General features: G+C 39.8%; 1 protein-coding gene and 1 long non-coding RNA gene across 9 annotated transcripts in view; one reads left to right on the top strand and one right to left on the bottom strand.

Moving 5' to 3' along the window:
• Positions 1 to 27,438, top strand: part of PWWP2A (PWWP domain containing 2A) — a 37,215-nt gene extending 9,777 nt beyond the window's left edge. For 2 of the 8 annotated variants that reach the window (XM_035013492.1, XM_035013529.1), the window contains one exon: positions 9,374 to 12,017. In XM_035013492.1, the coding sequence (XP_034869383.1) occupies positions 9,374 to 11,057 (1,684 nt within the window). In that variant the 3' untranslated portion in view covers positions 11,058 to 12,017. Of the gene's footprint in view, positions 1 to 9,373; positions 12,018 to 21,099; positions 21,160 to 22,821; positions 22,946 to 25,271 lie in introns of those variants that run through there. The other 6 variants (XM_035013502.1, XM_035013511.1, XM_035013538.1 and 3 more) reach the window with 6 other exon arrangements.
• LOC118016193 lies at positions 14,161 to 15,403 on the bottom strand. Its single transcript, XR_004680775.1, has 2 exons — positions 15,040 to 15,403; positions 14,161 to 14,259 (listed from the first exon to the last, which is right to left on the bottom strand). It is a non-coding gene; the product is annotated as an uncharacterized LOC118016193 (long non-coding RNA).

The raw sequence follows: 27,438 nt of genomic DNA, 5'->3' as shown, positions 1-27,438 counted from the left end.
ATTTCCAAACCCAGTTAGCCAGGTAAGTTTTTAGAGGATGGTTTGAACGTACATGATTGGGAGCTTAAACTCTAAATTATTAGTGTTTAACCCCCTGCCCCCTTCAAAAGCTATCCATGTTATAAAAGAGGATTGGATAGACTTTTAAAAGATGGAGTACATTTTTATGGTTAGATGTTATTTTTTTTTAAAGATTTTATTTTTTTGACAGAGACACACAGCGAGAGAGGGAACACAAGCAGGGGGAGTGGAGAGGGAGAAGCAGGCTTTCCCGCAGAGCAGGGAGCCCGATGCAGGGCTGGATCCCAGGACACTGGGATCATGACCTGAGCCGAAGGCAGACGCCTGAACGACTGAGCCACCCAGGTGCCCCGAGAGATGTTATTTTAAAACGTTTATGCAGCCTCCCTCCCTGTCAGTTACTTTTAAAAGGTATTTCCTGGTATTCCAGTTCATAATTGGTACATATTTTGTTTTTATCTTGATAAAGTCATCCTTCCTACCTCCGTGCCCATTTGGGTACGCATAGTCTCTGCAAATTGCTCTTGTAATACTTGGAGTTTTTAATTAAAAACATCATCCATATTCACTTGTTAATAAAATTGAACACATTTTAACTTTTTTTTTTATTTTTTTAAAGATTTTATTTATTTATTTGACAGAGACAGAGACAGCGAGAGCAGGAACACAAGCAGGGGGAGTGGGAGAGGGAGAAGCAGGCTTCCCGCTGAGCAGGGACCCCGATGCGGGACTCGATCCCAGGACCCTGGGATTATGACCTGAGCCGAAGGCAGTCACTTAACCAACTGAGCCACCCATGCGCCCCTGAACACATTTTAACTTTAATAATTACCATATATTGTGCCTACTTCCTGTGTAGTAGGACCTGAGATGAACAACTACGCATGTTTTTTTTTTTAATCTTTTTAAAAAGATTTTTAAAATTTAAGAGCTCGCAAGTGCCTGTGAGTGGGGGAGGGGAAAAAGGGGAGAGAGGCAGAGATTCTCAAGCAGACTCCACCCTCAGGTGTGGCGTGATCTTCCGACCCTGAGAACATGACCTAAGCTGAAACCAAGACTTGGTGCTCAATAGACTGAGCTACCCAGGTGCCCCTTTTTATGCATATTCTTAATTAATCTAGATGACAATTCTTTGAAGTTACTTAACTATAATTCCAGTGTCCAAAAGCTCTGAAAACTGAACTTTTTATTACTTTCTGGTGGGAAAACCTAACGTGACTGAAATTATGTGAGATTATTATTATATCTGTATATCCCATTTAGTGTGAACGTTTTTTCATTTGATTGTTGAAGCATTAATGTGCTTGATAATAGGCTGCTTATTATCTCAAAAAGCCAGAAAAATTCCAAATTCTGAAGCCTGTCTATCTGCACGGGAGAAAAGAGCATGTGGACCTGTCCGCACGTGCACTCCCTTGGTGGGGAAGTGGAGGTGGTTGAGAGGGCTTAAGTCACAAGTCACTGGATGAAACAAGGGAGGCAGGAGCAGCAAAGAACCTGGCTTCCGGGTTGACCGCTTGAATTCACAGCCTGGCTCTACTCCGCTTGAATTCACAGCCTGGCTCTACTCCTTACTAGCTGTGTGGTGTTGGGAAGGTCACTTACCCTCTCTGTAAAATGGGGGTAGAACAAATAACTTTCCTAAAAGGGTTGTGGTCATTAAATGAATTAATGTGAATAAGTACATACTTAAATAGTTCCTGGCACACAGTAAGTGCTGTATGTGGTAACTGTTAGGACTTTCAAGAAGTAGCTCCTAAGTGGCAGGATTGATTAATACGGGTTTGCTTGACTGGCCACTAACCTAAATCCTGTTGTATTGCAGTATAGTCTGTATCTTCAGAATACCTTGAAATGATGTGTAGAAGCTTCAAAGTATAACTTTACCCTTTTATAAACAAGGATGATACTTCTATTTTACTAGGGAATGAGATAACTAGGAGATGCTTGGATAATGTATGGTATAGAATGTTTCTTAATCTTTTCTACCCAATAACCCCTTAGGGCGGATGGCTTGTGAGGAAATTATGAGCTGTGTCATGAAGAAAAAGTTATAGTCTTGGAGAAATTTACTGGATTTGACCAGTAAAGCAAACTTTTTAGCATTTTGCCATGTTTGCTTTATTGGTCTTTAAAAGTATTTTTTCTTGAACTGTTTTGAGAGTAGGTTGCATACATCATTCTCCTTTACCCCTCCATACTTGTGCATTTATTTAAGATCAATATAGTTTTCAAATCCAAGAAACGGAGTACTTTAGTTTGTAGCCCATATTTCATTATTTTGTCAATTTTTTCAATAATATCCTTTTAAAGTTTTTCCTCCCCCAGTAAATGATCATGTATTGCATTCAATTGCCATAGAATATATGTAATAGGCACTATTCCTCAATTTAGGTTTCTCTGATGGTTGCTCACAAGAGGTTCAGGTTATACAGGTGATGCAGTGTTCTCAGGGTTCCACATCTGCCCTCATTGCTGATGTTCACTTAGATTCTCAGGTCAGGTCATTGTCCTGTTACTCCTCAGTGTAGTTACTGTTATTTCCATTGTACTAATCATTCCTTTACTACCATGAAAATAAACTGCTTTTCATCAAACTTTCCCCTCAGTGTTAGGTAGATATACAGTTAAAAATTTTTAAGAATTGTGGAAAAAGACACACATGCTATCTTAACCATTTTTTCAAAAGATTTATTTATTTCGGGGGGGGGCAGAGGGAGAGAGAGAATATCAAGCCGACTCCCCGCTGAGCACAAAGCCCGAAGCCCAGCATGGGGGCTGAAATCATGACCTGGGCTGAAATCAAGAGTCGGACCGCACCACCCAGGCACTCCCAACCTTTTTTTTTTTTTTTTTTTAAAGATTTTATTTGAGAGAGAAAGAGAGCATGAGTGGGGAGGGGCAGAGGGAGAAGCAGGTTCCCTGCAGCTTGCAGAGCCCGACGGCAGGGGGCTAGATCCAGGACTCCAGGATCATAACCCTAGCGGAAGACAGATGCTTAACCAACTGAGCCACCCAGGTGCCCCAAGGTACCTCCCCCATCTTAACCATTTTTAAGTGTATAGTTCAGTAACTAGTGTTAAGTACATTCACATTGTTGTGAAACAGATCTCCAGAACTTTTTAATCTTGTAAAACTAAAACTCCAGACGCATTAAACAACTCCCCATTTCCCCCTCCCTGCAGTCCTGACAACCACCAGTTCTACTCTGTTTGTCTGATTTTGACTACTTTAGATCTGTAAGTGGAATCATAGAGGCTCTTTTTGTTTCTGGCTTATTGTACTTAGCATAATGTTCTCAAGGTTCATCCATGTTGTTACGTGACAGGATTTCCATTTTTTTTTTTTTTTTTAAAGATTTTACTTATTTATTTGACAGAGAGATAGAGAGACAGCACAAGTAGGCAGAGTGGCAGGCAGAGGGAGAGGGAGAAGCAGGCTTCCCGCTGAGCAGAGAGCCTGATGCGGGGCTCGATCCCAGGACCCTGGGATCATGACCTGAGCCGAAGGCAGCCGCTTAGCTGACTGAGCCACTCAGGCGCCCCCAGGATTTCCATTTTAAGGCTGAATAGTATTCCATTGTATGTACATACCACATTTTATTTATCCATTTGTTGATGGGTGCTTGGGTTTCCACTTTTTGGCTATTGTGAATAATGCTGCTAGGAACATGGGTATGCAAATATCTCTTGGAGACCCTGTTTTCGATTATTTTGGATATACATCCAGAAGTGTTGTGTACTGGCTTGAATTTTTAATTTTGATGTGCTTAGATACACATTTTTATTTATGTAAAATTTTCTTCTGGGCACAGTTTATTGAATTAATTTCATTTATCCTGAGATTAAATTTTGACATAACCAATCTCCAGAGATGGAATGTGAACCAAAATAAGTTTGCTTTATAGTTTTCCCTCCTTTATGATTTAACCTGTTGCTAATTTAAGGAAGAAGTAATTTCTGAAAACAACTGCTTGAATTGAAATGAGTCTGGATTACTATTTTTCATGTGGTTAATTGCATTTAAATTTTTCTTACTGTAGATTCTTTAAGAGAACATAATTTTGGGAAAGAAAGGTTTCTTTTTGTTTTCTGTTTATTGGAGGGAGGTCTGAGCCAGCCAGAACACTGGGGCCTGTCTCAACTAACCCTCCTGAATTTTTTGAGTGTCAAATTCTTCAGGATCTCTGTTTGCTTGCCTAAAATACGAATCCTTAGTTTCTTTATTTTTACTGTACAATATTTTTAGAAGAATTTCCTTTTAAAGTAGGAGCTTGGCAACCAGAATTTGAAAGAAGAAAATGAGAATCAGTTGTGCACTATTAAACTATTGTAAACAGGAAGGAAAAGAGTATAATCCTAGGTCAGAGATAAGGTGATTGAGGTTGCTGTGAAGTTAATGTTGATAAACAATATATCAGCCTTAATTTTTTTATTTTTTAAAATATATCAGCATTTAAAAAATACTTTCAGCATAAGAGGTAAGAGTTGTTGGTAAACATTTTTTATTTTGTTTGAAGTATTCCTGTGGAAAGGGAATTTTGATGATAGTTTTCACTCTAAGAAGTGATACATATCTAGGTATAGGATTGATTGGTAATGCTAGAAATCTTAAGCAAGTACCATAATTTTATCAGTGGGTGAATAGAAGCTTCATTTAGTCAAATCTAGAATCATCAGTAAAATTCAGACCTCTAGAATGGAACCTAAATACCAGAAAATATTCTTATCCTTTCTATAATTATAAGTCACTTTTTGAATTCTAGCTTATTAAATACTCTGTATTACATTTGTTTCACCTTTACGTTAGGTGAGGATCCTTTTTCTCTTTCTCTTGCCTTGACACAAAATAACTATTAAGCCCCAGTATTCTCCTCCTCAAAACTTTGGCTATCATTACTCCTAAATTACTAAGAAGGTAGCTAGTTTTAAAACTTTATTGTATAGATTCACAGGAATTTGCAAAGATAGTTCAGAGGTCTCTGGTACTAAGCTATTTTTATTTATATTTTTTAAAGGTTTTTTCCTTTTTTATTCATTGATTTTTTTTTTTTTTTTTAATTTTGGGAGGGAGCCCACGAGTGGAGTGGGGGATGAGGGGCAGAGGCAGAGGGAGAGAGACTCTCAAGCAAAATCCCCATTGAGTGGGGAGCCCAACACAGGCTCAAACGCACAACCGTGAGATCACGACCTGAGCTGAAACCCAAGTCTGATGCTTAACTGACAGCCACCCAGGCGCCCCAAAAGATTTTTTATTTTTAAGTAAACTCTGTACCCAACATGGGGCTCAAACTCACAACCCCAAGATCGAGTCACATGCTTCACTGACTGAGTCAGCCAGGCTCCCCAGAAATTTTTATTTATTTAGTTTTTAAAGATTTTATTTATTTGACAGAGAGAGACACAGCGACAGAGGGAACACAAGCAGGGGGAGCGGGAGAGGGAGAAGCAGGCTTCCTGCTGAGCAGGGAGCCCAATGTGGGGCTCTATCCCAGGACACTGGGATCATGACCTGAGCCAAAGGCAGACGCTTAATGACTGAGCCACCCAGGCGCCCCTCCCCAGAAATTTTTAATTAAGCCATAATACCTGAATATTTTTCCTTTAGAATTTTTGGGTAGTGGTTAAAGAATACTGAAAATAGGTAAGGGTTAGGATGAGTCACTGATATGCTTTTTTTTTTTTTTTTTTTTAAGATTTTATTTGTTTGACAGAGACAGCAAGAGAGGGAACACAAGCTGGGGGAGTGGGAGAGGAAGAAGCAGGCTCCCCGCTGAGCAGGGAGCCTGATGCGGGGCTCAATCCTAGGATTCCGGGATCATGACCTGAGCTGAAGGCAGACGCTTAGCAACTGAGCCACCCCAGTGCCCCAATAAATACTTTCTTGTTGCCTGAAAAGGGGTGGAGAAAAGAGGACAGATGCTTTTGCGTCTTATTGCTCAAGTCTTCAAGAATTTGTGAAAAGTTCTTCTCGAAAAAACTCAAGCAAGGATACTAGTCAGGCTTTCACCTCTCGAACGATTCAAATCCTCCTCTGCTGAGGTGAGCATTCACATGAGACATAAATACCTTCACCTTAGAAAAAGCTAAAGCAAAAGTGTTTGCTAAAAATTTAAGTCCTGTGTTTCCCCCTGACCCAGGGGAGGGTCTTATGATTCAGTCTTGGGGTAGGGCTTAGGAATCTTCATTTTCAAACACCACAGAGTGTTGCAGATCTCTAGAGAACACACTTGAGAAATTAGATTTTGGGATTTTTAAGAGAACATAGTTTTTTGTTGTTGTTGTTGTTTTTAAATAGGCTCCATGCCCAGTGTGGGGCTTGAACTCACCACTCTGAGATCGAGTCACATGCTCTACTGACTGAATCAGCCAGGTGCAGGAAGAGGATGTAGTTTTGTTGCTACTTTATATTCTTATTAAGGTTACAGTTTCATAAATTGATGGTTTTCAGAATTTTGAGCATAGTTACAAATGTATTTTACATGTGGATGTGTATATACATATACATATGAAACAGTTCCATTGCAGTTACATATATTTAGACTCTGATTTTTAATATTTAAATCATAGTTGTGATCCTGGAAATTGATTTCACAACCAACATCTTCACCATTAGTTTGAAAACACCGTTATAATACTAATAAGTATTGTCCATGTTAGGGAAACAGCAGGATTACTGAGATGGAGTAGTACATTGATATCCCTTTTCTTCCTAAGGTGATTTAATCTTTGTGATCCTTTGAGGAAGTTTTATTATTACTTAAAAATATTTTTCTACTTTTGCCAAATTATCTACCACCCACAATTACCAGCTTGGCTTTTCCCCCCCGCTTTTGGTGCCTTATTACTGCACAATGAAGTGCCTTCCTATGTTACTAAAGACATTTAATGTTTGTATTTTGTATGCTTCAGAGGGAAAGGCAAGGGAAAAAACCCCCAGAAGTGAAATTAAAGTTTTTATTAAACTCCCTGAGGGAAAACATAATAGATTCCACAGCTTATTTGGTATAAAGTTCTAAAATAATTGGCTAGATCGTCTTCACTTTGAGAGTATAAATTAAGATGTAGAAATGATCTGAAAGTTTAGTAAATTAGTTGAAGATAAGATCAAATGGGGCGCATGGGTGGCTCAGTTGGTTAAGGGTCTGCCTTCAGCTCAGGTCCATGATCCAGGGTCCTGGGATCTAGAGGCCCCCTCCTTCTTGGCCCCCCACCCCTGCTCAGCAGGGAGCCTGCTTCTCCTTCTCCCTCTCCGCCTACTTGTGCACGTGGGTGCTCTCTCTCTCTCTCTCTCACAATAAATAAAATCTTTTAAAAATTATTAAAAAATCAGATTAAATGAAGTAAAGTTTAGTCAAGAAAATGGCTGGCATTTTCCTGTTAATCCTTACCTGAATCCTTTAAGGTAGGAAATAGTGTTAGCCTATTTTACACATAACAAAAACTGCATCTAGAGATGTTTAGTAACACCATGGATACAAAGTTGGTAAGAACAGGTGTGAAACTTTACCTCAGACATTAGGATGATTATAATTTTAGTTATGCCTAATAAGAGGATGGGCATTTTTTATTCAGCTGTGAAAACAGCATGTGAAAGTGCAGTGGGGCAAAAGGATAGCTTCTTAAGGGTTAGAAATTTGATTGCTCTGTATCAGTAGTGGTCTCGCCTCAGATAAGTTACATGATTTTATGTAGCTGTATGTGAAGATCCAAAAATCACCTCTCGTTCATAAAAGAAAAGGCTAAATGCTCAAATCGCCTTGCCAAGTAAATAGGACGCAAACATTTAAGTACCAGATGCTGTGCTAGAATAGATTCGAGTCTGTCGCACCCTGGGTAAAAGCTTTCCTCTTCCTTTGTGGTTTGTACATACTTTCTTACAAGCTGTTGGTTTGTGGTCACCAAACTAACAGAAGACTTCAGGGAGAAAATAATTTAGGTATCAGAAACAGAACTGGTGGTATTGGCACTTACTACATCCCCATCTGAGTTTAGGTGTGTTTATAGCCCTAAGAAATTGATGTCAAGATTTCTTCCCAACAAAGATATTGGGGACCTAAGGATATGTTAGAGAATGAGAACGAAGACTCATTCTCTAGAAAAACAGACATGCAAGACATTTGCATCTTAGGAGTTCTGTCTGAAGCCGATCCTTGCTGCCCGAAAGGATTGACTTTAGAATTGTGTTCACTGCTGTTCAGACAGCATCAAACAGTGCTTACAATTAACATGTTAACATGCACATGATGAAATTATTTGGTAGTGTGGTTTTATTTTTATGTGAAGGAATCTGAGTGTAGCAGGTTTAGCTTTAAGATGTTTAGCCCAGGAGGATTAAATCACAGTGATTTCTAAGTCTACATGAAGAACAGGGTTATGTTGACCCTTGTTTTATTAGAAACTGAGAATTGTAAAGATTTGTGTTCTCTACCAGTGCTTTTCAAACTGGGTCTGGACCAGTTTTAAAATCCATGTAATGAGTCTGACCAGCATTAAAACAAATGAAATAGACCAGAGTAGGGGGAAAATATCATTATGTATCACATAATAGAAGGTTAAACATTTAGTGAAACTTTGGCTTAAGTGTGTGTATTTATATATTTATATATGCATGCACGTATACATACATAATATTTCTTAATGTGTGATGTATTTTTTAAAAAGGTAGCCACGGCTCTGTACTTATCTGCTTGTGTGGTAATTTGGGCATCTGAATTACTCATATTTTTGTGGGTTTTGGGGGCAGGAGGTAGATGAATGGCTTCAAGAGTTAGGGTACAAGAGTAAGGGAGCAGCTGGTCTTTGAATCTTTAGTGATTAAGTGAAGTTGAGGTGGAAATTTACCTATTCAGTGTTTTTGGGTAGTTAAGGCTGAATTTGTTTTGTGAAGCTTTTGAAAGCTCTTATAACCAGAGGGAGATGTGTATGTTGTATATTTATAGTTGCATTTACTGGACTTGTCCATAGTCCAGCAAATATAACCTCAAATGACATATAGTGTTAAGCTATCTGATAGAACACCTTTCTGATCTAAGACTGAAAGGTCTGTTTTAAATAATGTCAGCTTAAAAAGAAAATAATGTCCGCTATTCTGGTGCTGCTTAGAACAATCATTTGAGTTTATACCTAAATGTATAATCTGTTTATACCTAAAATGTAGGACCAATAAAAAATGAAGGGCTTTGGGATTTTGGTGGGGAGGTGGTTAGTAGGTTTTTGTTTTTATTTTTTAATATGGAATAGAGTTCAGGAAAGGTCATACGTACAAACACTAGGTGGTGTTTCAGTGTAAGAAACTGAATCATAGACATTAAATGTTAATGTCTTCTTTTTTTCTTTGATTTCTTTCCAAGGTTTGGGCCCCATGGGATCCCTGTGACAGTGTTTCCCAAAAGGGAATATAAGGAGAAACCTGAAGCCATGCAGCTCCAAAGTAATACATTCCAAGAAGGGACAGAAGTCAAGCGTGAAGTGAATGGTGCTGTTCCCGATGACCCTTCTCCCATCTCTCCTCCCGAGCGGGGCTTGGCTGAAAGCCTGTGGACTTCCAAACCACCGCCTCTCTTCCATGAAGGAGCACCTTACCCTCCCCCTTTGTTTATCAGGGACACCTATAACCAGTCAATACCTCAGCCACCGCCTCGGAAAATTAAGCGACCCAAACGAAAAATGTACAGGGAAGAACCTACTTCAATAATGAATGCTATTAAACTGCGACCCAGGCAAGTCCTGTGTGACAAATGTAAAAACAGTGTTGTTGCGGAGAAAAAGGAAATTAGAAAAGGTAGTAGTGCAAGTGACTCTTCTAAATATGAAGACAAAAAACGGAAAAACGAAAGTGTAACTACTGTGAACAAAAAACTGAAAACTGACCATAAAGTGGATGGGAAAAACCAAAACGAAAGCCAGAAAAGAAATGCTGTGGTGAAGGTTTCCAATATTGCTCACAGCAGAGGCAGAGTAGTCAAAGTTTCTGCTCAGGCAAACACATCAAAAGCTCAGTTAAGTACTAAAAAAGTGCTCCAGAGTAAGAACATGGATCATGCAAAAGCTCGGGAAGTGTTGAAAATTGCCAAAGAAAAGGCACAAAAGAAGCAAAGTGAAACCTCTACATCCAAAAATGCACATTCAAAGGTCCATTTCACACGTCGCTATCAGAGTCCTAGCTCAGGTTCCCTTCCACCCCGGGTTCGTTTAAAACCACAAAGGTACAGGAATGAAGAAAATGACTCTTCTTTGAAGACAGGACTTGAGAAAATGCGGAGTGGCAAGATGGCACCCAAGCCCCAGTCTCGCTGCACCTCTACCCGCTCAGCAGGTGAGGCCCCTTCAGAAAATCAGAGCCCCTCAAAAGGCCCTGAAGAGGCCAACAGTGAGGTTCAGGACACCAATGAAGTGCTTGTGCCTGGTGAGCAGGATGAACCACAGACACTGGGCAAAAAGGGCAGCAAAAGCAATATCTCTGTTTACATGACCCTAAATCAAAAGAAATCTGACTCTTCCAGTGCTTCAGTGTGTAGCATTGATAGCACAGATGATTTGAAATCCTCCAACTCTGAGTGTAGTTCTTCCGAAAGCTTTGATTTTCCTCCAGGCAGTATGCATGCACCTTCCACCTCCTCCACTTCCTCCTCTTCAAAGGAAGAGAAAAAGCTCAGTAATTCCTTGAAAATGAAAGTCTTTTCCAAAAACGTCTCTAAATGCGTCACACCAGATGGCAGGACCATATGTGTAGGGGACATTGTTTGGGCCAAGATCTATGGCTTCCCTTGGTGGCCAGCCCGTATTCTCACTATAACTGTGAGCCGGAAAGATAACGGCCTTTTGGTCCGACAGGAGGCCCGTATTTCGTGGTTTGGCTCTCCAACAACCTCTTTTCTTGCTCTTTCGCAACTCTCCCCCTTTCTAGAAAACTTCCAGTCACGCTTTAATAAGAAGAGAAAGGGCCTGTACCGCAAGGCTGTCACAGAGGCGGCTAGGGCTGCCAAGCAGCTGACCCCTGAAGTGCGGGCTCTGTTGACACAGTTCGAAACGTGAACGTGGACAGTAAGGTAGGCAAGAACCACTGGAAGGCACCGCAGATTTCCTAGTCTAGTTAGGAGTAACTTCTACGAAATAGCGTGGCCAAATCGGAGGGAGGAATTGTACTCCGTTGGCTGCTTTTTTATACTTACCCGATAGCCATTTTTAGACTGAGAAGCTTAAACCGAACAAGCAATCAAATTTTGTCTTAAGGAAGTGAGATTTTAGCAGTATTTTTCAGTTTTGAAGTCAAACCGTCCCAAGGCATAGGAGCCATAGCCTCAACTGAAAATGAATTTTTGCAGGGACTGTTAATTGCCATTTGTACCTAGTACTGTGTGTATGTGTGTATATTTATATATATGCACATGTACGTATATGTGTGTAGATGCAATACATACATATATATAACCTAGCTTGTCACCGTGTGACATAGGTTGCATATTTGGGATTGCAGTAAGGGCTGGGTGAGCTGGGTTGGGGGTGGGGATGGGGAATAGTGTGGATATTTAATGACTACTTGTTTTTTAATTAATGAATACTTAGCCCTTCTATGTGCACAACGGCGCAAGAGTTTGATACTTAGGTGTTTGACAAACTGAGATGCTTGCTATTCAGTTGTGGACTGGGGAAATAGCCCAGTATTTGGGGTTAAGACTTTTTAAGGCTGACAAGGGTTGAATCGTCACTCTTGTTTAATGGGGATTTAACAAAAACTTTCAAAATTCTGGTTTGGGAGTTTAGGTAGGTTTGTCTTTGGATATGTAAATAGTTGATTGCTAAATTTGGTCAGATTTCTCCTGACTGGCTGTTCCTAAATTCTTAGGATACGTCCTGGTAAATTACACTTTGTGAATTAATTGTCATATGTGTAATTGTTGCATTTTGGATGTACCTAATTTGATAATTTAAAAAAAATATTTCCATTTAAGGTATCTGTTTGCAGGTCAGAAAATGAGAAAATGTAATTGTGTAATGCTCTGAAATGTAAAAAAAAAAAAAAAAGCTGTAAATAAAATCAACTAAATCCAAATTATTTGTGTGTGTTTCTCAAAAAGCTTTGAAAAATATCAAGATGGTAGAAAGTTACTCTTTGTAATAGTGTATAGAGGAGATGAAAATTATCAAACCTTTATTTTCCTATTTGTCCTATCAGAATATATTACCTGGCCATAGATAAAATTCAAGTAAGTGATTAATCCATGTATTCTAAAATGAGGTTTTATAGTGTAGAGGTCTGATAACGCTTCTAGATTTGAGACCCTCCTCCCGCCAATTTCTCATATATGTGTGGGTTTAATTTTCCTCATGTTTAGCCTTAATACTTCATCACATGGCTCTTTTTTAATATTTGGGTAGTTACAACCAGTCTCTCTTTAGCCTGGTCTGCCTCAGGTATCCTTGCTTTTGGGGCTAGTAACTTAGATCACTGTTTTTCTACATGGTCCGTCTGTCCCTCAGATTTGACTTTCCATTTTTAGCTTTTTATTGTTAGTGAAAAATAGATCTGATTGCCCGTGGAGGCAAGTTTATCCCAAGATTTTTCAAGTTGCTTTCATATTTTTTTGTGTCTAACTACCTTTTGAATTTCATAGAGTATCAATTTGACACATTCAGAAACTTGAAAATTTTCAAGAGAGCAACTTTCTGTGTAATTCTAAGTAATCCAATTTGAAATGTCTTAGTTACCTATGGAATTAATGATGAAAAGATAAATGGAGATTAAAATCCATAATCTCAGCTTCTTTAAAGTTACGGACTTTTATGATTTATGTACTGATTTCTGCAAAAGCAAGTAGAATTTCATCTGGGGAACTCAGTCAATGCTTTTTGATTATAATAAACACACAATTAAAAAAAGTTTCACTTGAGTAGAACATATTCTTTCCTGCAAACAGAAACAACTATACTACTTTTAAAATTCTTTGATTATAACAGGTTGAAAGATGTTCACGGTGTGACTGAGGGGTTTTAAGGAAGTATCTTAAATTTTTGAGTACTGTTTCAGATTAATGAACTTGTTCAGATAAAATCTAAGGTTCAGAAAGATTTAAGCGAGGCAGAGCAAAAAGTCACTTAAAATAATTTAATTCTAAGGCTTCATGTAATGATCCAGGTGAGTTTTATCTTAACATAGTGGGTTTGACAGTAGATATTGCTAATAAGTTGAGTGCGTTGGCAAATGCGCTCTGTTGGCATAAACCAAATTTGATTTGTTTCAGAAGCCCTGATTGGGGGTGGGTGGCGGGAATAAAGTCATGATGAGTACAAAAATAACATTAAATTTTATGTAGTCCATACCACGGAGGGAAAGGTTCAAGCATAATCACAAATGTGCATGATCTCTATCATGCCAAATGATCCCTCCATTTTATTTTTTTTATTTTTATTTTTTTAAAAGATTTTATTTATTTATTTATTTGAGAGAGAGGATGAGAGGAGAGAGAGCACATGAGAGGGGGGAGGGTCAGAGGGAGAAGCAGACTCCCCGCCGAGCAGGGAGCCCGATGCGGGACTCGATCCCGGGACTCCAGGATCATGACCTGAGCCGAAGGCAGTCGCTTAACCAACTGAGCCACCCAGGCGCCCCGATCCCTCCATTTTAAACTGGCATATTTCATCTGATGTTTCAGTAAGGAAAAATTTTAAAGAATTCCTTAATCTTAAAATACATACTAAACACTAAATCCAGTAGCTGCATATTTGTGTTTCCAATTTCAAATGGAAATTTTTAAATTTTGAGTAAAGTTGACATAATGTTACATTAGTTCAGGTGTACAATAATAGTGATTCAGCTTCTCTACATTATGCCAAATAGAAATTTCTTTTTTTTTTAAGATTTTATTTATTTATTTGAGAGAGAGAATGAGAGACAGATAGCAAGAGAGGGAAGAGGGTCAGAGGGAGAAGCAGACCCCCCGCTGAGCAGGGAGCCCGATGTGGGACTCGATCCCGGGACTCCAGGATCATGACCTGAGCTGAAGGCAGTCGCTTAGCCAACTGAGCCACCCAGGCGCCCCCAAATAGAAATTTCTTAAGCAGGTAAATTTATCCAGTATTTACTGCAGATGGAGGAGATAGAGTTGAATTGGATAGTTGCAGCTCTTTTCCTTTAAAGTGGTCAGAGGAGGCATTTACTCTTTGTATGGAGATAACCAAATGTGTTTTTTTTCCTTTTGCAGAGAGAAAACTAGGCTTAGGCCAAATCTCCAGCGATCTAAAAAAAAAAGAAAAAGGGTAAAACAAAGGATTAGCAAGGGGAGAAACCAAGTGAAAGTAAGCTGTAACAGCCAGAGAGGTCTTTATTTCTAGAATTGCTCAGAAATTTAAAGCATCAGAGTATTTTTCTTAGTTTCCCAGAATGTATTGAACAGAATGCTGACTGTTCATTTGAAAGGGATATCTTTTCGACTCATTTATAGATGTGGAACTAGATGTAAAAAAGATCAGTGAGATGGGGAAAGTAAAATTCATTAGTCTGCCCCATTTGCATGATTTGATGTATCCTACGTGGTTTTGATGGAAAATTCTATAAACAGTAATTTTAAATTAGTACTAAGTAGACAAGGATATAGATATGAAGACAGATTTCAGGCAGTATGAAAGTGCTGCTAAAATCAAATGTGTATCTTGTTAGTGGGTCTGAGTTTGTAATTTACAAAATACTGACTGGCACTGCTATTTTGAGCAGGTTGTACTTAATACTGGTTATGTTGAAGGAAAGATAACACATTTGCATTCCTCTATATACATAGAGGATTCCTTTACATAGAATAACTGAATTGGGAATTGGAAATACAGGCATACCTCAGAGATACTGTGGGTTTGGTTCCAGACCACCACAATAAAGTGAATATTCCAATAAAGCGAGTCATGAATTTTTTGGTTTCCCAGTGCATATAAAAGTTATTTATATTGCAGTCTATGTGCAGTAGCATTGTGTCTAAAAATAATGTATATACCTTAATTAAAAAAATTTTACTGCTAAAAAACTAACCATCTGAGCTCTCAGTGGGTCGTAAATCTTTCCCTGGTATGCAGAGTCTTGCCTCGATGCTGATGGCTGCTGACGGATCAGGGTGGTGGTTGCTGAAGGTTGGGGTGGCTGTGGCAGTTTCTTAAAGTAAGACAGTGGTGAAGTTTGCTGCATCGATTGACTCTGCTTTTCATGAACAATTTCTTCTTTGGCATGCAGTGTTGTTAGATGGCATTTACCCACAGAGGAACTTCTTTCAAAATGGTGTCAGTCCTCTCAAATTCTGCCGTTGCTTTTTATCAACTAAGTTGATGTAATATCCTAAATCTTGTTGTTTCAACAATCTTCACAGCATCTTCATCAGGAATAGATTCCATCTCAAGAAATACTTTCTTTGCTCACCCATAAGAAGCAACTCCTCATCTGTTAATGTTTTATCATGAGATGGCAGCAATTCAGTCCCATCTTCAGGCTCCACTTCTAGTTCTCTTGTTATTTCTACCGCATCTGCAGTTACTTCCTCCACTGAAGTCTTAAAAAAAACCAAAACAGTATCTGCGAAGCGTAGTAAAGTGAAGCACAATAAAAAGAGGTATGCCTGTACCTTAAGAAATCTATAATTTGGATCTAAAATTAGATTTTTCCCTTTTAAATTGTGTTTTTTCCTGTGGTTTGTGCTGTATCAGTTCATTTTTGTTTAGTACTCCTAGCAGAGAAGGGACTGACAAAGGTCTAGAAAAGTTGATCAGATTTTTTTTTTTTAAAGATTTTATTTATTTGAGACAGAATGAGACAGAGAGAGAGCACATGAGAGGGGGGAGGGTCAGAGGGAGAAGCAGGCTCCCCGCCGAGCAGAGAGCCCGATGTGGGACTCGATCCAGGCACTCCAGGATCATGACCTGAGCCGAAGGCAGTCGCTTAACCAACTGAGCCACCCAGGCGCCCCTGATCAGATGTTTTGATTCAGGATATTGTTTTGATTTGGGCCCAGTGAAGGCCTCTGATAGGGAATTTGCCAGAGAGAATGAAGACCCTATTTCTAAGTTTGGTCAAATTTAGCATTTGCCTTGAGATTGTATTAGTATGTTGGCTGCTAAGACCATCTCTAATTGAAATGCCTGATACACAGGCAGTTCAGAAAAGAAGAGGCTGGCACCATGCCATTTGCCAGGAGAGAATTAAACCACTAAGCTGAATGAGTTACTTTCACCTGGTTCTGAGTTAATAGGCTCTTTATATTCTGTACCTGTAGTTTATATACACCTGCAGTATGCCTTCACTCAGCAGTGTGGAGAATTAGAAAATGAAAGCCTTAGTAATTAATAGGCTCTATTGTGCTATTTTCAATAAAGGAATAGGAAGTTTAAAGTCCCAGTGATAGAGATGCGCTCTCTATTTTCAGTTTTCCAGGATGTCTTCGTTTCTCTACCATGGATAGTCAACACTAAGATCAGAAGAGAAACAGGGGCACCTGGGTGGCTCAGTCATTAAGAGTCTGCCTTCGACTCAGGTCATGATCCCAGAGTCCTGGGATCGAGCCCCGCATCGGGCTCCCTCCTTGGCAGGAAGCCTGCTTCTCCCTCTCCCACTCCCCCTGCTTGTGTTCCCTCTCTCGCTGTGTCTCTCTCTCTCTGTCAAATAAATAAAATAAATCTTTTTTTTAAAAAAAAGAAACAGCTCAGGGCGCCTGGGTGGCTCAGTTGGTTAAGCGACTGCCTTCGGCTCAGGTCATGATCCTGGAGTCCCGGGATCGAGTCCCGCATCAGGCTCCCTGCTCTGCAGGGAGTCTGCTTCTCCCTCTGACCCTCCCTCCTCTCATGTGCTCTCTCTCAAATAAATAAATAAAATCTTTTAAAAAAAAGAAAAAGAAACAGCTCAACTCTCTGTTTAATCTTTTTTTTTTTTTTTAAGATTTATCAGAGAGACAGCGAGCACAAGCAGGGGGATCAGCAGGCAGAGGGAGAAACAGGCTCCCTGCCGAGCAAGGAGCCCAATATGGGACTTGATCCTAGGACCCTGGGATCATGACCTGAGCCGAAGGCCGACGCTTAACCCACTGAGCCACCCAGGTGTCTCTCTTTATTTAATCTTTACTCAAGAGACTTAATATTTATAGACTCAACGATTTTTTTCCCTTGTGACTTCAGGTGGAAATTTCTTCCTGTCATATTAATAGAACATTGTAATTTTTTTTGTATTTTAAAGTGTTAAGTACACCTAATATACAATTTAACCATTTTAACCATTTTTTTTTTACAAAGTGTACAGTTCTGTCATTAAGTACATTCACATGTGTACCCGTCATAATCCTTCCATCCTTCCAATCCTTCCAATTGGATTTTGATAGAAATCTTTTAAATTTGTGCTGATAATGTTCTAGATAAAGTCACGGGAGTGTTTTTCTTAGTCAAGCACGGTGATTGGAACATACACCTGGGCTGCCTGGTTTCCAGGCATTCCTGCGTAATCAGCTTGCAGTCCTGTGCTAATGGTGCCCCATTTTTATAAAGATTTTATTTATTTATTTATTTAAGAGAGAGAGAGAGAGAGAAACAGCATGAGGGGGGATAGGGTCAGAGGGAGAAGCAGGCTGCCTGCTGAGCCGGGAGCCCGATGCGGGACTCGATCCCGGGACTCCGGGATCATGACCTGAGCCGAAGGCAGTCGCTTAACCAACTGAGCCACCCAAGCGCCTGCCAATTAAAGTCTTTTACGAGTAGGTTTTAAGTTAAAACCATCCCCTCCCAGTGACAAAAACAATTGTTTTGGACAACTTTATGAATATGGAAACCACTTAAATTACTTTAGTAATGGAATTAATTAGCTTCCAAAACTTAAATTATTTATACACCATCATACTTTTTGTCATATTTTCAAATTTGTATATTGTTACTCACTTTTTCACTTTTTATGTCAGTATAGTTAATGGCAAACAAATATTCCTTGACATACATATGTGTTAAAATTCTCACATTATCCTGTGTACCACACTCTGGTAGGAAATGCTAAATTTTTTTTAAAGATCTTATTTATTTGAGAGAGCAAGCACAGAGAGTGAGAGGGAGAAGCCGGCCCCCCCACCCCCAGCAGACAGCCCGACTTGGGGCTTGAGCCCAGGACCCTGAAACCATGACCTGAGCCGAAGGCAGACGCCCAGCCGGCTGAGCCACCCAGTCGCCCCTAAATTTTTTTAAAAACACGTAGAGCATGAGTGGGAAGGGCAGAGGGAAAGGAGAGAGAATCTCAAGCAGACTCCATGCTGAGTGCAGAGCCCAACTTGGGACTTGATCTCATGACCCTGAGATCACAACCTGAGCCGAAACCAAGTCGGAAGCTTAACCAATTGTGCCATACACGTGCACACCTTAAATTATTATTATTATTATTTTTAAAGATCTTATTTATTTATTTGACAGACACATAGCAAGAGAGGGAACACAAGCAGGGGGAGTGGGAGAGGGAGAAGCAGGCTTCCCGCCGAGCAGGGAGCCCGATGTGGGGCTCGATCCCAGGACCCTGGGATCATGACCTGAGCCGAAGGCAGACGCTTAATGACTGAGCCACCCAGGCGCCCCTTAAATTATTTTTATATCATGTCTTTAAATCCATCTTGGGATGGATTGAGTCAAATTTTAATGCATCTAATCTCTGGAAAAAAGTAATGGCTCAACTTGAATTTTTCTTATAGATTCCTGTTATTCTGGCACAAATTAAGATTGGTTATGGGGAGGTGTAAAGGAAAAGAGATGCAGACTCAAAAAAATTACAAGGATTTATCAAAATGCCAAATTTCTGAGTCAAATTCTTATTTTTCCACTGAATAAATTAGATGGCTTGTAATATATGTTGTCTAACTTACAGGCCTTCTATTGGACACTTTTATATTTGTACAACAATTTCTTAAAACTTTGATGTTGAAAAAGATCAGTTAAAAAATACATGGTCTTAAAACTTGGTTTATTTTTTTAAAAAAAGCAGGTATGTGTATATGTATGTATGTATGTATCTTTCTGTCTTAGAGAGAGAGAGAGCACAAGCAGGGGGAGCGGCAGGCAGAGGGTGAAGCAGACTCCCCGCTGAGCAGGGAGCCCAATGCGGGACTCGATCCCAGGACCCTGGGATCATGACCTGAGGCGAAGGCAGATGCTTAACTGACTGAGCCACCCAGGCATCCCTTAAAACTTGGTTTAAGTGTGAATTAAAATTTTCCTCGAATTCCTAATAGTTCTATAAGGCCCCATTAAAAGTAACTTGAAAACATGGCTGTAATATAAATATGGAATCTTCCTTGTATCATAAGAATGTGACAGGTAGCTTTTTTATTGACTTAGAAATCTAAGTCTTAACCAGAAATTATGATTTGAAACTCATAGTTTTTTCTATGCTAGTGCCTGTATCTAGAAGGAAAACCACATATGCCATAGCTAAAGCTGTTATCACACTTTCCCCCTTTTCATTTAAACTAAAAACTTGTAATAATATATATCAAGTTTTAGCAAAGGCATTTTAAAAAAGAAATGTGTAAGATAGCTTTGTAACTCCAGTGTCCCTCATTAGTTCTCTCCAGCACAGATTCCCTTAAAAGTTATTGAAAAAAGAGGTGCCTGGGTGGTTCAGTCGGTTAAGCATCTGCCTTCGGCTCAGGTCATGATCCCAGGGTCCTGGGATCGAGCCCCGAATCAGGCTCCCAGTTCAGCAGGGAGCCTGCTTCTCCCTCTCCCTCTGCTGCTCTCCCTGTTTGTACTCTCTCTGTCAAATAAATAAATAAAATCTTAAAAAAAAAAGTTACTGAAGAAGGCTAGAAGGGATATAATTTTTCCTGAGTAAAACAAGAGTTTTTTGCTTGCTTGGGGAGAATGTTTTTGGAGGAATGTCAGGGTTCTCCTGTTGAGTGTAAAATATAGAAATGGATACTTAGGAGTATATAACTTAACAGTGACCAGCAGTGTTCCATACTAGGCTTTTATTGAGCAAAGAATCTTTTTTTTTTTAAGATTTATTTTTAAATTAATCTCCACACCCAGCGTGGGGCTCGAACTCACAACCCTGAGATCAAAAGTTGCACACTCTGACTGAGCCAGCCGGGCACCCTGAGCAAAGAATCATTCTTTCTCACTTTTCAGGCACATGATTGAAAGTACAGGGTCTTGAGCCAGATTTCTTCCTAGATTCAAAGGAAGACTTGGATCTGACTCCTACAAGCTAGCTGTGTGATCTTGGGTTACCTCAGTGTCCTCCTCTGTGATACGGGGAGAATAATAGTACCTCATAAGGTAATTGTGAGAACTTAAATGTTTAAAGCAGTGCAGTGCCTGGCATAAGACCTAGAGAGAGAACTTGCTGCCATTGCCACAACCACCACTTTCTGTGTGTGGCATAGGAATTTCCTCCTGGTGGCTTTCGAAATTATCTTTGTGCAACATATACACCTTATAAATGAAAAGTGTTACAATGTATTCTTATCTGAGATTACAGTAATCATAGTATGATTGTCCGGAAACATCTAGAAGGCGGCATTAACTACATTCAACAGACATTTGTGGAGGGCGCTGGGTTTGGGGGTCATGGGGATTACAGTGAAGGGAGAACTGCATTCATCTCCTCTTTCAACTCTTGCCTCATTCGTTTATGTATTGCATAAATTCCAGTCTATTCCTCTCCCGTTTCTACTCTCCCTTATGCCAAGCACAGGGCCTGACAAAGGAGAAATGATGTTTACCTGTGAATGAATGAGGAAGAGTAACTCTGGTTCAGACAGTTACGTACTAACGACCAGTTGCCATCCCAGAAGCCTGGCACATCCCAAGTCCTTTCAGAGAGGCATGAGAAGTATCTGCGCTGGTGGGGCTCAGTGGAGTAGAGGTCCTCTTAGGAGAGCTTTACAAAGGTATTAGAAGCACAAAGCTATGCCTGTCAGCCTTTAGGTTGCATCAATTAGCCGATTTGCACAAATGCTGTATTCCCATGGGACCCTGGTGTTTTAATATTTTTTTGCCAAGTGATGAAAAAATGGATATTGAACATTGCTTTTTATTTTTTATTACTACTGGTATGATTGAGTAGATTGTTTCCACTTTTTAGGAGGGAAATACACATTCTACGGCCTTGATCTTTGTGCATCGTGGCCGTATTTTCCAGAAGGTAGTCCTCTTTATCCATTGCTCATTTTTTAGATGCTGTTAACTACAAACCTATGATTGCCACCCCCACTTTAGCTTTTATCAAGGAATCCGGCTGGGAGGGGCATCTTGGTAGGCTGGGAAGAACTATTAAAACCTTATTGGAATAACTGGTTAGAAAAAGAGTACCAAGGCTAGAAAACCAGAATGAGAAGAACGAGGCAATGTGCTTTTCCTGCTCATGTTGCATGATACTACACTGTATCAGGGAAAACTTAGTGTTCAGCAAGATAACTGGTACCTGTCTATAATCTTATATAATCTTAACTCTTTATTTTTAATGCTGAACTTCCCTCAAAGAGCATGACCTGCTTCCTTTTTTTTAAAGATTTATTTATTTTTAAAGATTTTATTCATTTGAGAGCGAGCAAGAGAGAGAGAACACAAGTGGGGTGAGAGGCAGGCGGAGAAGCAGACTCTGCTGAGCGGGGGAGCCCGATGTGGGGCTTGATACCCGGACCCTGGCATCATGACCTGAGCCAAAGGCAGATGCTTAACTGACTGAGCCACTGAGGCGCTCCCAAAGAAGAGATACAGAATGACTGTTGAAACCTAACAAGTTTTACTTATGGAGGGAGAGGTTCAAAGTTAAATTGCTTCATGCACTTGGATTACTTTTTTTCTTCTGTGATTGCTGTTGGATTACAGTTAATAGTATATTTAGGTATATAAGATATACTTACATAGTATATCTAAGTTTTCCCATGAACAAAAGGGTGAATAATCTCATTAAGTCTCATTTAAGAAAATTGTTCTCCTTTGAGTTAAAATTCAGAAGTAATTATTTTTATAGATCATGTGTATGACCTTTCTTTCTCAATGTCAGAAAAGCCTTTTTAAAAAGTTTTGATTATATGTTACTGTTTCTGATGTACTTTAGTATTCTAAAAATCATTCATTATAAGGACTGAAAATCCCCTAAATCAATGATCCCAGAGTTGACTACCCTGATGTGATGAATTGTTTATACTTAAAATAGGGGAGTAAGAAGACAAGGAAATATGTTAAAAATAAGGCTTAAAACAGCAGTCTTTCATTTGAATCATTCTTTCTATTTGAAGTCTCTGTTCCGAAAGCCCAAGTGAGAAAGCTTATCTTGTCAAACTTACTTCAAGCAGGTACTGACTCACACAGGAAGGTCAGGTCCTAAGTTAGTGTGCAAAGGAGAGGAGGCGTCAGGTAGTTTTTGGTCATTCTGCAAAATAGGGTCTTTGAGCTCACTGATGCAATAACGTGGACAAGGAAGACAACTTCAGCTCTCGCCATATACTGAGAAGATAGGACTACTGCAACCCTCCGTTAGTAGTAGGCTAGGAGAAGTTTTTTAGCTGGAACATTAACGTGGGAGTTAGCCGCTCAGTGTGGGCGTCCCAAGGCGTGTCGCTGCTGATCGGACTGGTGCCGGAGAGTGCCCTCTCCTGGCTAGCGCTGGTGTGTAGACACACCTCACGTCTTGTCTTTTCGTACCCAAGCTTCACTTCCTGTGAAGTCAGCAAGTTATCTAGAATACATTATGAAAATTCAACTGAATTTTGGTCTTATTTTTAAAATTTTTTTGTAAAGTGGATTTGAAAGAACTCAAATGACTGCTCTCCTTTTGTTAACTTGGTTTTTTCTACCATAGGTCTCAACAAATGGCAGCTATTACATCAGACAGTGACGAGTCCTGCTGCTCCCTTACAGTGTCTGACAGACCACTGTGGATTCAGACTGGGAGCATTGAAGTTAACAGTGAGACGGGCAGGTCTGTCTGTGCTAAGCCCTGCCGCAGAGTGAAGAGGGCGTCATGTCATCACTTAATCATTCTGAAGTAGATCAGGCTAGACCTCAAAGAATTCATTCGTTCTTTTTCTGTAGTTTTCAGTGACCTTGGTAGCTGGGTGTACCTCATGTAGGTGACAGTTTTAACGAGTGACAGTAACTGAGTCGTGCTAAGAAAAGTAGAGCTAGCCGCCTGTGAGCTTCTCTGAAAGGAGTTTCTCCTAGGGCGCTAAAAGTTGGCTATCAGGTTGTAGAGTTATGTCACATAGCAACCGAGTCACCGTGGGAAGTCAAATAGTGGATTTCTTGTCTTTTCCCTATCAGTCTTTGTCACTTTTATATCCACTTCTTAGTCATTCTTAATGTGTATCTATAAGATTATATATATCCATATGAACATATATATATATATATTTTTTTTTCTTAGTGAATTAACCTCAAAACCATTGTCATTTACATCAGGAAAGCCTAAACTCAGAGGGGCCGTAATCTTTACATTTATTGAGACCTCTTTGGATAGCGCCTTAAAGGCTTCGTTTGGGCTCTTACACAGCTGAAAAGGTTTAAGGTTTCTGTTGTGCTGCCGTTTAACTTCTCTCTCTTTGCTTCCTTGAATTAAGGCTATTTAACCCTGTGGTGGTTGCGAGCTGGGTCAGAATGGCACAGTTGGGATCGGAGATTGAGGCTGGGAGGTTCTGGACTCGGAGCTGTACTGTAGGGATGGCAGCGACGCTGATGGTGATTTCTTGAGGGAACGGTGTGTTAGTTTTCTGCACCTCTCATAGGAATAGTAAGACCTGCTTCAACCCTGGGCTTGCTTGTCCACTTGAATAGGCCTAAGGTTGAAGCCAAATACTGAGTCGTAAATAGAAGGAAATGGAATTGTGCATGGGATTGGCTGTTTTCCTTTTTTTCTTCTCTTTCAGTTTACTTCCCAAGCTTTGTGTGGGTCTAAAGAGTATTACAATACTAGTTTTAAAAAATAAACGTTTCTTAGTTCAATGTCAGATTTAAAGGTGTTAATCATTGTTTCTTCAGAAGCGAAGACTATTCACCTTCTATTCTGATGTGTGGGGTACTTACAGCTAGAAGCCACTGTTCATTGCTTGAGGAAAACGTGATAGAATATCCGGTTACTGTGTTTTATAGGCCTCGATCCAGTAAGTCAGGGAGGCAACCCAGGAAGCTAACAGGAGATCAAGAGTTCTAGCAAAGAATGGCAAAGATTCCTACTTTGAAATGTTTGGAAGTTAAATATTGGGAAGGACGAGGGTGGTTTTTCTTTTTCCCTTTTTGCATTCTGTGTTTATTTTGTCAGTTGTTATTCCACTGAACACGCCACAGATCTTTGGTTTGGTTTAAAAATACATTGGACACACAAAAAAAATCATCATTCTCTCCACGATCACTTCTTTTGGAATTTGAGCTCTTAACTGTTACTTAGTCTACCGGGTCCGAGAGGCATTAACCAAGGATGATAGAGGATTGCAGTGGGGTTTTTACCACTTGGTATTAAAGGGAAGTCGATAATGTTGGGCAGAAATTCCGGTCATGCTGGCAGTAATTTTTCTAAGCCTTACCCTCTATAAATGTTTTGCTCAGTCTCGCTTCTTGTTGGAGGTTTGGTAAAGAGAGCCTCTGCTCATGATCTGGTGTGCTGGTGTAATACGGGACACTAGTCAGTCCACCTGGTGTGCAGAAGTTGTCTTCGAGTAGCAACATGGCGCTCTGGACGCCTTCTGATGTGCTGTGTGTCCCTCTGGGAAGGCACCCTCCACCCCCCTCGTTTGCTCTTTGCGCATAGCAGATGGTACGGTCTGCAGCTGACCCGCGCCTAGCTTGGTTTCCGGTAGGAATCGGCTCCCGTCTGGAGGCAGCCCGCGCAAGGAAGGCCACTGGTGCCTCCGACTGGCCCACGGCAGGCAGCGGTGTGGACTTCCAAAGGTTAACATGGATGCCGGCGAAGGGGCAGCATAGAGAACGAAGCTAAACGCCCCCCCTTCCCCCAAAGGCAAATATTCATCAACAATGATTTTTAAAAATCTACTCAAGTGCAGACTGACTCTGTGAAGGTGACAACAGTTTTGTGTTGGAATTTGGCCAGATGCACTTTGGAAATACAATGAATGCTTCTGCTGGTTTAGAGTGGAAGTAAATGGTTTTTTCAAGTGTCAGTTAAGTTTAGCTAATTTAAAAGAAGTAAGTGTGACCCCATAATCTACATAGGGCTGAATTTAAACAACGAGGACATCATTTTTCTCCTATTTACTTGTGCTTAACTACATTTTCTTCCTTTTCTTTACTGTATTTCAGCACAAAGACATTAGCAGGCTGCTGGTTTCATGGACCCGTCCCACAATGACCCCACACCAGAGCATCAGGACTGAATGACATTGGAGACTCAGATTTTTAAAGCTGCACTAAGAAGTAAATGTTAAGGCAGTGGTTAAAACCGAAGTCTATAAAGGGGCACTTGCAAATTGTGCCGTATTAAACCGAAGAAAAGGTATTAGGGGAATATTTTATAAAAAATGAACTATTGCAATAAATTATGCATGAGAGGAGGAGAAAAGTGATATGAAACACGCAAAGAACTCACTTGAATTTTATATATATGAAGAATCACTGACCGTAACTTTTTCTGAATGTGAAGTTCTTTCAGTACAGTTTGGACAGGCCTAAAAGGCATGGGATGATGACAGAGACGCTGAATTAATTATTTTTTAAACTAAAACTGTGCTTTCTCCAAGGTTTTGTTAATCAGTTCAGATATGAGCAAAGGCATTTCTAAGATGGCTCTCCTGTAACAGCAAGAGTCACGGCTGCCTGGGCAAGGCCAAGGTCTCCTTCAGGGTACCAGTGGAAACAACAGGAAAGATGCTCTAACATCCTACTGAAAGGATGGCAAAGTGCCCCACCCCACCCCGCAAAGAGAATTTGGATCTTTTCTTTCTTCAGTAAAACAGGGCTGTATTATCTTGAATATACGTTTGCTTGTTAGAACATATTAAGATGTATTTATTTGCCACCAGTATTTAACATTTTGTGCACATTTTCATAACTGCATTCTTACCTTTTAAATTCTGACTCAAAGCGGATAGGCTAGTGTTGACCTTAGAGTGAAAATTTTTACTCCAAGAGCTATTTCTTAATTCTACTGAGGTGGAAAGGCTTTTTCCCTGAATTTTGATGTGGACCTCTCTCATGGAGAGCCCCTTCTAAGTGCAAGATATTCTCCCAGGTGTCAGGTGGGACTTGACCCTGGGAACAAGCAGTAGGAACAGACCCATAAAGAGCTTTCATGCATGGAACATGAATTCTTATTAATGGAGACCATAATGTTTTTCTTGTCTTTGGAAATACATATTATGAAAAACCTTAATTTTTCTTTTTAATGAATGGAGAAAACTTTCATGAGAAAACCAGATGGACCTATTAGTACTACATTTTTAAGGCGTTTTATATTTGATGGTGCAGTACTTTTAATAATAAAACAAGTTTTTTAGTGGCAATACTGATTTATTTTTTAAACCAGAAAGATAATCCATATTGATTACTTAATACAAAAAAAGGGGGGAAAACGCCAAAAAATAAAATACAAAATTCATTTGAAGCAACGTAACAGATAAGTGAGCATTTGGCTCAAGTGTTTAAACTTTCCATAATCTTACTGTACAGGTTTGGGATTTCTTAATAACCCCACACTCAGGATTAAGAAAAGGTTCTGAGAGCTGGAGAACAGTTGATACATCTGACTAGCACTTGTTTTAAAGGAAGACAGTCTTCGATGAGCTTAATACAAATTCTAATTGCACTGCAAGTAATTAAAAGCTTGGAGCACATTCTAAAGTCCTTTGGGAAATCTTCATGAAGTCATTATGCACATTTGATCCAATCTGAAAAAGTCAGCTCAGAACCTGGAGCAGCAGGGAGCTCTAAAGATTATGTGTACCTCCACGGCCCCCTCCTCTTCCCGGCCCCAGGGCTTCGGGTGGGGTCCATCTAGTTCTTTCTGAGATTGAACACCAGCAGTACCTTTCAGGCTCACTTCAAGAACCAGACAACTCCACGCCATGGTGGACTGTACAATACTTTGCGCAGAGTGATGGAAGTGACCAAGAAATAACACAAAGGCAAAATCTGATCTCTCCCAATTCTTTTAAGTATCTAATATTTTTTCTCATGACAAAATTCTCAAAGGTGTTTTGTTATAAACCACATTTTCATTTCTTAATAAATGAAATTTGGTGGTACTTAAAATCTAGACATACCATGTTGCTATTTCACTTTTCATTGCTTTAGTTGCTTAATATTTAAGCTCTGCTTCATGCTACCTTTGTATTTCACATCTTCACAAGCCTCTTTCATTCTGTAGACTTGAATGACAAAAGTTGTTTCTCATCTAAAGTATGCGAAGACTTAAATGTTAAAGAATGTTGTGTAACATTTATCCAATAAAGTCTTGATTTTTTAAAATTTA

The sequence above is a fragment of the Mirounga leonina genome, unplaced genomic scaffold (genome assembly GCF_011800145.1).
Source record: "Mirounga leonina isolate KUSES-001 unplaced genomic scaffold, KU_Mleo_1.0 Mir_104, whole genome shotgun sequence".
In the NCBI taxonomy this organism is placed as follows: Eukaryota; Metazoa; Chordata; class Mammalia; order Carnivora; family Phocidae; genus Mirounga; species Mirounga leonina.
Note: the sequence above shows the minus strand (reverse complement) of the source record. Positions and strands in the feature narration are given on the sequence as shown.